The sequence below is a fragment of the Erinaceus europaeus genome, chromosome 16, assembly GCF_950295315.1.
Source record: "Erinaceus europaeus chromosome 16, mEriEur2.1, whole genome shotgun sequence".
In the NCBI taxonomy this organism is placed as follows: Eukaryota; Metazoa; Chordata; class Mammalia; order Eulipotyphla; family Erinaceidae; genus Erinaceus; species Erinaceus europaeus.
The window spans coordinates 61,676,780-61,691,292 of record NC_080177.1 but is presented as its reverse complement, the minus strand read 5'-3'; the positions used below and the strand labels follow the sequence as shown (position 1 = coordinate 61,691,292).

The window sequence follows — 14,513 nt, the reverse complement described above, 5'->3', positions numbered from 1 at the left end:
GTGTTCAATTGAAACTGTATTTAACAGAGATAATGTGTTCAATTGAAACTATATTTAACAGAATGATTAGGTTGTTTTGCTTATAGCAGGAAAAAGAAAAACACCTTTGGTTTGTAATTCTAATAATAGCAAAATACTAATTTCTTCCACAGAATCTACCCGTTACACGTATTTTGGACAATCTCATGGAGATGAAGTCAAACCCTGTGAGTAACTATAATGTTTTGCTTGTAAATTCTTTAGTGTATCAAACTTATTAGTATGAAAGACTATCAAAAGCCTAAGAGAGGAACACAGCAGAACTTCCCTGAAACCATTCTGGCTAGCTGTCATCCAAATTATATGTAGATTTTATCTTAGATATAAATTATATTCTGAGGATCCAATTTCTGTAAATGAAAAAGCGCTATAAGGAATCAGTTGGGGAGCCAAGCAGTGGTGCACCTGGTTAAGCACACATATTATAGTGTGCAAGGTTGCAGGCTCAAGCCCCTGGTCCCCACCTGCAGGGGGAAAGCTTCACAAGCGGTGGAGCAGGACTGTGGGTGTCTTTCTCTCTTTCTCTCCCTCTCCTCTCAATTTCTCTGTCTCTACCCAATAGTAAACAAATAAAAACATTTTAAAAAACCAGTTGGAATAAGATCATGTAAACCACATCATTTTAAATTTTATGAAGATTAAGAAATAAATATGTAGTGAAATTTTAAGTGCCTATTTTCAGATGTCACTTACTTGGGACTGAAAAAGTAAGTTGAAAAAGGTAAATTATTGGCTAAACAGACAAATGGGTAAATACTGTTAGCATTTACTCCCAGAATGGGTTTTCAAGCTATGTTTACAACAGATGTGTATATAATTCAAGAAAGGAATGTAAAAGTCATCACATTCTGTTTCATAAACTAGTCCATCCTGTTACTTTGACAACTAGGGGGTGGTTATCATAAGAATCTGGAATCAAGAAAGACAAAATGTTCTCTGATCCAAACCCATCTTTGGGTTGATCTGGATCACCATAAACTTGGCAGCAATGCTTAGAACGCCATGCTAAGAAAAGAGAAGATAGAAACTCCAGGTTAATGTTTCATATTTCTTGTAATTGGTAAAACATGATGATAACAACATTCATGGATATTAAAAAAAATATATCTTAAAATGTACCTTTATAAAACACAGGTACAGTGTGATAAAAATACCCAAAAGGGCAATTATTAAAGGAAGGAGAGAACTGTTTTTGATGATAAGCTGAAAGGGTTAGATTCAACCACTTTAGAACTGATACAGAGAAAATGGCTTATACTATAGTAACAATGGACTTTTCTGGAATGTAGAAATAGCTCTTAAAAAGCTTGCTAAAAGATTACATTTATAATTAATTGTTTTAAGTAATACAATTTTATAAAACACAGTAAATTTCTGTATTATTTGAACCAGTAATAAAAATAAAAAATCTAGACAGGTATCAAATTTACAAAAGGTTGAGGAAATTTAATATACTTTATTACTGTCCCTAACCTTGAAATTGAGATAATGAATAATAATAATAGAGCTACTAGTTAACTTTTTATTGTGTGTATAACATTTATTTCAGGAGCCATTCAAAATATTTTAAGCATACAATCTCATTTAATCCTCATTAAAATGTAAGAAAAATACATTATTATTTTCATTTTGTAGATAAAGAAACTGGCACAATGAGGTCAATTAACTTACTCAAAATGCACAGTCAGCCAATATACAGACTTTAATTTGTACCACTACTATGCTGTACTGATAAGGGCAAACCATGCCTCACATGAAATCACAGGAATTTAGAGCTTAAAGAAACAGAACTAAACAACAAAGAAGAAACCAATAAGATACGTTAAGTGACTTTTCCCAGTAACACTATTTCCAGACTAAGCCAGAGTCCGGAATTCTTTCCTGCTGCTCGGTCCAACATACATACTTCTTCCACACTATTTCTATTAAAGACACCTGAATGGCTAAATTATAGATCTTGTTCAGATATTCCTCCAAATTATACAAGTTCATCTATTTTTAATTGAATAAACTATTCAGGTACTGAAGAGATTATCAGAATGCATTAAAGAAGGCTTGGGCACTAATCTTGAGTGCTGGAGTTGTGGGGCTGTATGGTTGGCAACCCAGGTAGAGAGAACATGTTACCATACTTGAGGGTCTGGTCCCCACTGGCAGGGGAGAAAGGAACTTCGTAAACAGTGGAGCAGCACTGCAGGCATCTCTCCAATTCTAGATGCAGTCTTACCACATACATTTAGTGAATCCCTTTTAGACTTCCTTATTCAAATTGGAAGAAGTAAGTTTTTAAAAATCAGCTAGAGTTCTTGCCTTATAAATCGAACTAGCTAGTAGTGATTCCACAGAGCAAAATGCTAAAGGATTTTCTGATGGACCAGAGAAATGCTTGGGTAGTGTGCTGCTTTGCCGTATGAGCGACTCGGGTCAAGCGCAGCCCCCACCGCAATGAAGGAAGCTTCAGTGGGCTCTTTCTTTCTCTCTACTTCTGTACCTGTCTCTATCAAAAAAAGATTTTTTGAAAAATGGGTGTTCCAAAGGTGGTGGTGGTGTGTGTATGTGTGACTTGACAGTAAATTTGGACTGATAATTCTGGACATTGATTATCACTGTCCACTGTTGAATACCAGATTAATAGTGTGGCAACACATGCAATTTGTCACTGGTCATTTTGGGACAGAACTTTTCACTGTGCTCTGGAAAGAGGGAGGCAGAAATTAGGAAGTGACTACATCAAGATTGATAAAAACAATACATGCAAACATTTTACTAACAAGAAGTTGTTTCCAGTATTGTATAGAATTCCATGAACCCTTATTAACTTCTGAGATCAACAAATTTTTGAAAAAATTAATTTTATAGAACTCATTTTATGGTAAAAGTTGACCTTAAGTCAGTGGAAATTGAGGCTCTGTCTAGTTTTCAGGTATACTATTTTACGTTAACATTCATTCTAGCAGCACAAATACTAACATGTGAAAGGGTGAGGTACTGCCCACTGAGAGTGTTATAATACATCTGACTCCAGAGTTCTCAAATAGGAGAGATTATGATCTGTATTGGGTATTCTGTATATTCAGTAAAATCATGGACACAATAAAATTATAAAACTAAAAATACTTACCATGCATTAGCTTGAAAACTTGAGAAGGGCTATAATAAAAACCTTGGGCATTATAAATTAATTAATTAATTAAATTAATAATTAAATAAATTGTTTATTTATTTAATAAATAATTAAAACCATGGGCATTATAAATAACAAGAGATTCAAATCCTGGAGCTCCCATATCTAGGAGTCAAGTGACCTTGGAATATACTCCCTGCATAATCCAACCTGTCCATATGAAAAAATAGGAGTAGCAATAACTGTCTAGTTCATATATGTTATGGCAGTTAAGTTAGCAATTTTATCTGAAGCACTTAAAATAACAATACACACAATAATAGATATTGGTAGTGATGGTGAACATTGTAACACATAAATTAAAGTCATTTAAGCCACCAAACTAGCTTTCTAAAAAGAAATTCCGCAGTCATGAGAAAGTTCTATTTTTCCCATAAAACTGATGCCTGTAAATGACTTCTCTCTTTTTTTTTTTAATTAACTGATGACTATTTTTCTAGGAAACTGATGACTATAGATATTTTGATCCCAAAATGCTGCGAGGTAATGACAGGTAAGCAGCTCTTACTTGTGTAACTTATTGGTTTTTATTATATGTATATACAAACATACACATATAGGTAATATATATATATGTATGTATATTCATTATTTTTTATTTATAAAAAGGAAACACTGACAAAAATCATAGGATAAAAGGGATACAACTCCACACAATTCCCACCACCAGAATTCCATATTTCATCCCTTCCCTGGATGGCTTTCCTATTCTTTAACCCTCTGGGACTATGGACCCAAGGTCATTGTGGGATGCAGAAGGTGGAAGGTCTGGCTTCTGTAATTGCTTCCTCGCTGAACATAGGTGTTGATAGGTCAATCCATACTCCCAGCCTGCCTCTCTCTTTCCCTAGTGTTTTGGGATTCTGGGGAAGCGGAGCTCCAGGACACATTGGTGGGGTTGTCTGGTTGGCATCCTCCTAGCATCTGGAACCTGGTGTCTGAAAAGAGAGTTAACTAATCATGAACCTAAAGGCTGGAGTAATGCAGATGAAGAGTTGGCAGGGGAAGGGGGAGGTCCTCCATTTTGTAAACAGCTAGTAGGCATATTTTAGTTATATTCCAAAGATCCTGTGGCTATACTATTTTTTTTCCCCCTGCGCCTGAAATCTGATATACAGGTGGATCCTAGTTATTGTCTGGGGGAGATGATGTCATGGCTAGAAAAAGGACCAGAAAATTGGATCAGGGAAGAGAGTAGCTCCCAAATATGGGAAAGGTATATGAATATTGTTAACTGTAAACCCCATCAATTTGATGTATGGGACTCGTATTCAGCTTAGGAGCCTATGTGACCTCTGCACCCCTGTAGATCCAATTTCACATTCTGTGGTCATGAGTAGGAACGTTCCAAGCTGCCCCAATATCAGGACCCATCTTCCTCAGGTGTAGCACAGAATATGTTGTCCAGCCTCCCTTCAGAGGATGGAACATTCTCTACTGTTGTTGATCCAAGGTGAGGTCAAGGTCTTATGGAGGCCCACAAAGGGGTCTGTTTTGTTGTTCCTGATAGAGATGACCGGTAACAATGGAGAGAGGGATTTATTTGAAGTCTAGGCCCATCATGTCTGTTTGGGAATCTCAGGACTCCCCAACTAGAGGTGGCCTGATAGTAACTACAGAGTCATCATTAAAATATGCCAGTCTCTTGCCCTTATACAGCTTTTGCAGTCCTTACTTCTATCTAAAGAAGGAAAAAGTTCACTGGAAATGGAATCACACTAGTGTGGACCCCCAATACAAACCTTGGCAGCAAAAAAAAAAAAAAAAGGTTTCTATTTTATACTCTAAGCTTATTAATTTGATTTTCTGAGGGTTGTTTGTGGTTTGATTTTGGTCTTCTGTTTCTCTGTAAATTGTTTTTCTAGGTGTTACTTTTTTTTTTTTTTTTTTTTTTTTTTTACCAGAGCACTGATCAGCTCTGGTTTAGTGGTGCAGGGGATTGAACCTGGGACTTCGAAGCCTCAGGCATGACAGTCTGTTTGCATAACCATTATGCTATCTACCCCTGCCCTGTTCTTATGATTTTTTAAATGTCTTTGCATTTGTTATTTTGGCCTCCGATAGGGAGCTAGATCTTCTGTGTCTTTGAAGTCTGGAGAGCTCTCTTCTTACAATGTTATATCCCCTTCAGTTCTCAAGTCGCCTTGGGTTATATCTCTGATCCACTCACGCCATTTTATATCTCCGTGGCATTTTTTAAAAAATGTATATATATGTCAGGATCAACTTAGAACTGATCTGATTATCTTTTACTTTCCCAGTAGGTGGCACCGTGCACATTGTATTTTTTGGTTCTGCTGGCTTCCATAGTTAGTATTAGTAGTGCCTTTGTCAGCAAGGTGCTGATGAGAATATGCTGAAAGGGGTTATTAGTGGAGTTTGGTTTGTGTTCATGGCACTGCTCGTAGCTTCCTCTCTAGTGTCCCAGATCAGTGTACATCAGACTCTGTCGTCCACCTTGCTGGGGTTCAGCCCAGCTCTTCCACTTTGGGCTTCACCTTGGCCAGCTGCATGTGCCTCCACACCAGCTCTGCTTTTCTCCCCAGAGCTGCCCTGCTGTCTGTGTCATCTCCAGACCGCCATCTCTTTGCTTTTCTCTCCACACATGGGTCTCAAGGGGTCCCCTCAATACAGTTTGTATTGGTCCCCTCAATACAGTTTGTATTGTTTGAAGGTGCAACATCAGCCTTTACTGGTGTGGGATTTTCTCAGTACTGTCTCCTGTGGACCAAGTACATATGGAGCAAAGCAAGATGATCTTCAGTCACTTGAACTGTTCCCAAGATCTGGTTATATAGTTTAGTATGGGATGTGCTGATTAGCAGCTTGTCCCACCCTTGTAGTCCTCAGGTTATTTTCTTCTTCTCTTATATTAGCATTTGGCTAAGAGTTTAGCTAACAACTAAATATATTTGCTTCAAAACTTTTAACCCTCCCTGTAGTTCATGTGTGCTAATGGGGATGAATATTAATACGGATTACACAGAGGAGCTTAGATCTTCATTATTAAGACTCAGTCTTTTCACAGACTTAGCATTCTTCTGAGCTATCTTGTCACAATTAGATCTTGGTTATTAATGACTAGTAACACTGTTGCTTACGTATGTCCCCTCAATACAGTTATATATTCTAAGAACCTTAAGCTCTCAGATGTTCTGGCATATGTTACCTTGCACAAGGATCAGGATCCAGCCCCAGTCCCCACCTTTGGGGGAAACTTCACAAGCAGTGAAGCGCAGTACATCTCTATCACTCTGTAAAAGAAGGGAAAAAACTACGGAATCAGCCTCTGAATAAGGAAGGAGCTTATATATTTCTCCTCCTGGATGAAATCTTCAAAGGAACTTAAGTTGTCCTTATGTACCCTATTTTTTAGCCCTCAAAAATATATAAATATGACTCAAAAGCTATGTAAATGTCTTAAAGATTCCTTAGCTGTCACCTGGTTAAGTGGATATATTATCATGCAGAACAGCCCAGGTTCAAACCCCCAGTCCCCACCTGTAGGGGAAGCAGTGCTGCAGGTGTCTCTCTTCCTCTCTGTTCTATCAAATAAAGTTAAAAAAATATTCTAAAAAAATAATGTTAAACAAGATTTCTTAGACACCAAAGAATCTATTTCAGTATACACATAATACATACATAGCACTAATATATATTATAGAAAAAGCTCAACGAGTCAATCTCAGTCCCCTTTCTTACTGAGTTATCCTTCCCATATATGTCTGTCCACAAGCTATATTGAGCGTGGCTAAAATATTTCTGTAATTTGCCCCTAATACCCAGATTCAAACTCTTTGTGGGAGCTATTCAGGAGATTTCCTTCTCAATCTTCTAGAATTCTTAAAAATATTTTTAAATTTACTTAAGCTAGAGTCAGAGAAATGGAGGGAAAGAGCAATAGAGGCACCTGTATCCCTGCTCCACCACTTAGAAAACTGCTCCCTTCAGATAGGGACCAAGGCCTTGAACGCAGGTCCTTGTGCATGGTAACATTATCTGTTCCACCTGGCCCCTGGAATCGATGGAGGTTTTGTTTTTATTTCTTTTTTCTGGGATTATCACTGGGGCTCGGTGCCAGCACTACAAACCTGATGCTCCTGGTGGCCATTTTTTCCCATTTTTCCTGGATAGGACAGAGAGGAGGGGAAGATAGAGAGGGAGAGAGAACACCTGCAGACCTGTTTTGCCACTTGTGAAGCATCCCCCCTGCAGGTGGGGAGCCGAGGGCTTGAACCTGGATCCTTCCGTGGGTCCTTGCACTTAGTACTATACCCCCCTAGAAGTCTGTTTATTTAACATTTGATTGGGGGATTGTTTTACAGTCACCAGTAAATACAGTAGTTTGTACATGCATAATATTTCTCAGTTTTCCACATAATATAAGACAAAGATTTAAATATGAGGCATGAACCTCTTTTGTTTGTCCTCTGTATTTACTATTTGTCTATATAAAACTAAAGAATCTATCCTCAAAGAAGGTGGAGAAAGAATTGTATGTTTGCATGACTATTTTACCCATAAGAAAAGCCTCATATGAAAAATTAAGCATACCTTTTCTTTGTTACAGTTCAGTTCCAAGGAACAAAAATCCATTCCAAGAGGTAAGTTCCACATAAAAATTCTGTCATTTAATGGCAAAAGATGAAAAGAAAAGGTAGTCAATTCTTGAAGAAAATCTTTATTTTAACTATGGAATTTATATGTATCATTAGCAAATGGTAATCTTGACAGATCCCATTCTGTGCGCCAAGAATTTTTTTTTTTGGATAGAGACAGAGGAAAAGAAAGTGAAACAACTGCAGCACTGTGTCACTGCTCATAAGTTTTTTCCCCTGTAGGTGGGGACCAAAATTACTCTTAATATCTAGAATCATTTCTAATATAGTTCCGTGTTTCAGTTTTTTTCCATTTAGTAATGGGGTACAAAATTGTAAGATTATAGAGTTAAAGTTTTATATTATATCCATCACCAAAGTTAATACTGTTCTTAACAACAGAAGCTTCTACTTGAAAATAACTGACAATTCACGGGGGAAGACATCTGAGATTGCAGTTAAAAATCGGGGAGGGGGAGCGGGTGAAATAGCTCACTCAGATAGTGAGCTGCTTTGCCATGTGCACAATCCACGTTTATGGTAAAGAATGTAAATGTTAAAATTCAAAAGTGCCCTTTGGATATGTCTACTGTTACTTGGAGAGTGAAGTTTATTTCCATCTAAATTGTTTATGGGAAAACTATTTTATGTCACACTCAGAAAACATTTGAAAACTGAATTTATTGACTTTCTAGAATTAAAAAATGCATGTTAAAAATATATATATATATATATATATATATGCATACTACAGAGTTTGTTGCTTGACAATTAAAATACTTTTAGTGACTTGACTAATACTTGATGGAAAACTTAAGAGTGGGGACTGGGTGTGGTGTAATGCACCAAAGCAAAGAACTTCAAGTTTGGGGTGGGGGGAGTATTTTACAGACATCTTGTCATGGAGAGATGAGAATTTGTAACCATGTGCTGTCAACTGTACTGTAAATCATTAACCCCCAATACAATGAAATAAAGTGTTTTAATAATTTATTTCAAGCACAATACTTTTTTCTGTTTGCATTTCTAAGGCAATTGTTTTTGTGGTGGGAGGAGGCAACTACATTGAATATCAAAATCTTGTCGACTACATAAAGGTATGTTTTCAGGCCATATTCTTTTATCATTGATACTTCATAGCTTGTTAAGAAACCCTTTTCTAGAGATAATCTGAAACTGGTTTTCTGGTGAAACTGAGTCCTGTTTTGTCTTTAAGGTAGTCATGGTTTATAAGGCTGTTTTAGAAGTGCAGTTTCTTACCTGTTCCAAATGTGTTGTGGCACCTAACCCCGCACCAGGGTCCCCACTACTTTGTCACTCCTCTTGATAGCCTCACCAAAGGCTTGTCTTAATTTGTTCCCTGAGGAGGAGCCTTAGAGATAGAGAAGTGAGTGCTATTCAAAGCTGCCAGCATCAGTCACAGACAGCTAAGGAAAAGGTACAACTTAAAAGGCAAAAGCACCATTTTTAAGTGCAGGTAACAGAACAAGTGGTTGGATGATCCTCCCTTATGTACTGTTACGTAAGGCTTTAATAAAGGCAGTGCTTTTGATATAGGAGGAGATAGACATAGGCAGATGTCAGAGTTTCACAATCACCAGACATCCTATCTCAGTCGCACAGGACATGCCTCATCATTGAACAGTGAGCCACCAAGACATATGTAAGATAGTTTGATCTCAGAAGTATCTGTCTTATATTTACAGGGGACCCCTCCGTGGTCACATGGTAAGCCTTATAGACTGCCACCAAAAGAACATAACATAGCAAACCAGGTGCAAATGATCAACCTGTACAGTTTTAATAAAATTCTAACAACTTAGTGCAAGGTGCCCCCCCCCCATTAGGTCTATATTAATTGATCTCTTTTAGTCAGGTTTGATCAAGCGTCAGCTACATGACTGGTTCCAATTGTTCCTAGGGATAAACACAGGATTGCAACATCCCAACTGAAATTAATACCATACTGGTTTTAAGTTTTCTCAGTTACCCTTGTCAATGTTTTTGTTTATTTGTTTTTAACCATAGCACTGCTCAGCAATCTGGCTTATGGTGGTGCTAGGGATTGAACTTGGGACCATCATGAAGTGCTTTAGGCATGGAAGATGTTTTACATAGCCATTGTGCTCTCTCTCCAACCCAACATTCTTCTTTCTGCATTTTTTCCTACACCCATAAAACTGAAAAACAACAAATACCAAAATACAGGTATAAAAACAAGTTCACTGTATCTCCTTGACCCTTGCAGCCCACTCCTCAACTCTTAAAACCAAAGGCCTGTCTTCATTTATTCCCTGAAGGAGCCTTAGAGGTAGCAGATGAGAAGTGAGTGCTATTCAGTGCTGCCGGCAAACAAGTATAGGTCTGATAAACTTCAGTGTCTTTTTATTTAATTTTTTCTAAAATCTTTTTTATTAGAGACACTTGCAGGTGGGGACCAGGAGCTTGGACCTGGATCCTTTCGAATTGTACCAGGTGTGCCACCACCCAGCCCCTATTCATTGCAGACTTGTATTTTAGTCATTCCTAATGCTAAGTCAGAGATGCAGCAGAGGGGGCCAGTACACCTGGCTAAGAGAACATAGTACTAAGCACAAGGAGTTAGGTTCGAGCCCTCACTCCCCAACTGCAGGGGGCATGCTTCACAAGCTGGTCTGCAGGAGTGTATCTCCCCTGCCCTATCCAATAAAATGGAAGAAATGCAGCAGATACTTTATGTCCCTGTATATAAGTACCTTTCTTAACAAATCATCACTTAGGTTCATAGTTAGATAGTGGTCTGTGACCCTATTGCTGAGCAAATTCTTTGGTGTACATTTAAGTGGCAAAAGTATCATAATTTTTTCTTCCATTGGAGGAGCCGGGTGTCTTGTAGAATAGGCAAAACCTATGAAACAGGAACTTGTTTAGTTTTTGAAATTATTTTACTTATCCCCAAGATCCATTTCATGGATAAATTACACATTAAATTCTCCTTGAAGCTGCAGCTTTAAATAAAGGAGGCAGCTTCTGCAGGACTCACAGGAGTCTGTGAATAGAACAAAGGGAACTCTTGCTCTCGACCTCTTAGAAGGCACTGAAACTCCCCACCTGCAGGAGAGGAGAGTCGCTCCACAAGTGGGGAGGCAGGTCTGCAGGTGTCTGTCTCTGTCTTCCCTCCTCTCTCTGTCCTATCCAACAACAATGACATCAATAACAAAATAACTACAACAATAAAAACACCAAGGGCAACAAAAAGGAATTAAATAAATGCCAACTTTGCATCTCTGTATTGTGCATAGCACACTTACACCCTTGCAGGGAGTCAAGACTTCTTTGCATTCATTCTTAATATTTACCCAGACCTTGACCCCAGCTTAGAGAGCCTTCAGATTTTCTCTATTTTTTAAATTATCTTTATTTATTGGATAGAGACAGCTGGAAAGGAGGAGAGACACCTGCAGCCCTGCTTCACCACTAGCAAAGCTTTCCCCCTGCAGGTGGGGAACTGGGGCTCGAACCTGGGTCCTTGCACATTATAACATGTGCGCCACCTGGCCCCAGATTTTCTAAAGAGTGGCCAGTACTCTCCCCTTTGTTCATTCTCAGTCCTATGGCATAGGTTTAGGACTGTCCTGTCCCCTAGTTAGAAAACAAAAATACATTTACCAGTATCATTTTGGTGTTATGCTTGTAATAACTGTTTTCTTCAGAACATGTAATCCTTGTTGCCTGCACTACAGAATCACAGAAAAGGGATAGATTTTTTTTTTCCCTAGAAATCATCAGATCCTATATCACCCCACTACTGCTTCCTTATAATTTGTGAACCCTCCTGCTGTTTTTTTGTTTGTTTGTTTTTAAAAGGTTATTGGACAAGGGAGACAGAGACCCTGCCAGTGAAGACCAGCGGCTTGTGGACATTGTAGCATGTATGCTGCACCAGGAGGCCCCTGCCATTTGATAGTATATTGTATCTAGAGTTTAGATTAGGGAGCAAGTAGTTAAATCTATGACATAAAGAATGGTTTCCCATTTATTCTAGATCTTTACTTGATGCTGTAGCTATATGGAACTCATTGACTAATGATTTTTAGGGTTTCAACATATAAAAAAAAGCTCATTACTTCCTCCTTTTCCTTACCTGATCACCCTCATGAGAACCTCCAGTCTTTAGTTGCCATATGTGCACTGACTGGTTTTGTTTTGTTGTTGTTTTTTTAATTATAGAGACAGCCAGAAATTGAGAAGGGGGAGCTAGAGAGGGAGAGACACCTGCAGCCTTGCTTCACCACTCACAAAGCCTTCCCTCCTGCAGGTGGGAACCAGGGGCTCGAACCCGGGTCCTTGTGCACTATAACTTGTGCGCTCAACCAGGTGCACCACTGCCCAGCCCCTTGTTTGGTTTTTAAGATATGTTATATATACTTACTGAGCTATACTACAATGAACTTTTCCCAGTACATTAACTGAAAAACAAAAAAATGTATGTAGAAATTGAGAGGGGAGGTAGAGACCTGCAGACGGGGACCAGGGACTCGAACCCAGACACTTGTGTGGGTCATTGCACATAGGACTATGTGCACTGTGTACCACCACCCAGCCCTGATAGGAAATTTTTGACTGCTACAGTTAGGCTTAGTTCAGAAATAAAAGTTATGAAACAGTGGGTTGTCTTAGCAAGTAAATACTGTGCCACATAAATGACTTGGCCCATCTACTTGCACCATATTTTACATTCAGCGTAATAAAAGCTAACTTTTTTTCAAGGAGTTTGACCTAAGCTATTCTATGCATTTTCTCCTGGGAAATGTCAGAGGATTCCTTCTAATTTCAGTGTTAATGACACCAGTCCCGTACATAAAACATTTTTTAAAAACTATCTACTTCACCACTTTAATCCACATAATTTTGGGCTTGGCATATGTATAATAGCCCATCTCCTCTCAAGGTAAATCTCACTGAATCCCTCCCTCATGAGACTACTAATATTGTTATTTACTAGGATCTAAATTATTACTCTGATTTCTTACAGGGGAAACAAGGCAAACACATTTTATATGGCTGTAGTGAACTTTTCAATGCTACACAGTTCATAAAGCAGGTAAAGTAAACAATTAGTTATTTTCTTTTAGTTACTATTAATAATTTTCCAGAGCGAATCATTTTGAAAGCTAAAGCCTTCCTCCCTTATACCTGGGCTATAAAAATCCACTGCAGGGCTTTGCTTCCAAGGAGAAACAGCTGAGGCACAGGGCTGCAACCTCATACCCTTGATTCAAGGAAAACTCTTACACCAGAACTGGGGTGCTCCAGACAAGCAGCACCACAGCAAGGCTTGCACTAGAGCGCCACTCTTCACTGCTTTTTCGGCCTCTTAGGACTGGTACTGGCATGGAGAAGTACTAGTAAGACTGAGAGAAATATCAGTAGTACTGCAACTCTACCACTCAGCCTTTCTAGGCTGACTTTTTCAGTGCCTGTGGAAGCCCAAAAATTAATTTAAAAGCCAGTGTTCAGCTCTAACCCCCCCCCCCATCGTAACAAAGTAAATGGACAGCAAAAAAAAAAAATCATTACAGGACAGTTTACGTATGGAAGAGAGAGTATGAGGTCACAAGATGAGAGCTCTACAAGGGGTAGAAGAAACCTGAGAAAACCTAATCAAAGATACAACAAAATGAAACGCAGGAGAAACTGAACTCAAATGAGAGAGACTGAAACTTTGAGAAAAGAACACAGTGAGATCAAGAGCACTACAAAAAACTGTGGCAACAGAATAGATCGACTCTATCAGGAAAGGCAACATAGAAATAATGGCCCTCCTATCTACATCAGAGGGGGAGATGTCCACAAAATATTAAACAAGGAAACAGAGAAGCCAGACACAGTGAAGAGGTGGAAATAAGCTCTAAGCCACTAGAAAACTTCCATTCAAAATAAGATAGCAGGGAGTTGGGCAGTGGCGCAGAGACCGGCATAAGGATCCCGGTTCAAGTCCCCCGGCTCCCCACCTGCAGGGGAGTCGCTTCACAGGCGGTGAAGCAGGTCTGCAGGTGTCTGTCTTTCTCTCCCCGTCTTCCTCTTCCTTTTTCCATTTCTCTCTGTCCTATCCAACAACGACAACATCAACAACAATAAAACATCAAGGGCAACAAAAGGGAATAAATAAATATTCAAAAAAAATAAGATAGCAAAAGGTAAAGATGATATAATAAAGGGATCCACCAAAGCATCTCTGAAATATGACTGCAGCTCGGTGTCTACACTATGAATCCACCGCTCCCAGTGGCCTTTTTTCTGTGATAGGGGAAACCAGGAGGGAGGAAGATACCTGCAGCAATGGTTCACCACTCAAGGGACTGGGAGCTTGAAGCCAGACCTTGCTTATTGTAACACGTGGACTGTGCACTAAAACAGTACATTTTTTAGGTGCTTATACCACATGCTGCAGACCCAGATCAATACCATCCATTCACCTGGGCTGCCATAAAAATTGTAACTACTGTCTTCATATTATATGGTTCTGATTGTTTAACCTTAATAATGCTGATCCAGTGGTATGAAAATCTCAAACTGAAGAAAATTTTCAGAAAGTACCCATGTACTCCCTGTTAAAGTGCTATAGTGGTTCTATGAGATACTTACTATCCACTCTATCACTATAGTGTTTCTTTTCATTCCATTTTTTAATTTCAATGTGAATTGCAAAT

The 14,513-nt window shown here is 38.7% G+C and overlaps 1 protein-coding gene across 3 annotated transcripts in view; it reads left to right on the top strand.

The window, feature by feature from the left end:
- Positions 1-14,513, top strand: part of SCFD1 (sec1 family domain containing 1) — a 94,623-nt gene that overhangs the window by 79,442 nt on the left and 668 nt on the right. For 2 of the 3 annotated variants that reach the window (XM_060175225.1, XM_007516836.3), the window contains 5 exons: positions 153-206; positions 3,664-3,716; positions 7,794-7,827; positions 8,853-8,918; positions 12,836-12,904. In XM_060175225.1, the coding sequence (XP_060031208.1) occupies positions 153-206; positions 3,664-3,716; positions 7,794-7,827; positions 8,853-8,918; positions 12,836-12,904 (276 nt within the window). The remainder of the gene's footprint in view (positions 1-152; positions 207-3,663; positions 3,717-7,793; positions 7,828-8,852; positions 8,919-12,835; positions 12,905-14,513) is intronic. The other variant, XR_009545357.1, reaches the window with a different exon arrangement.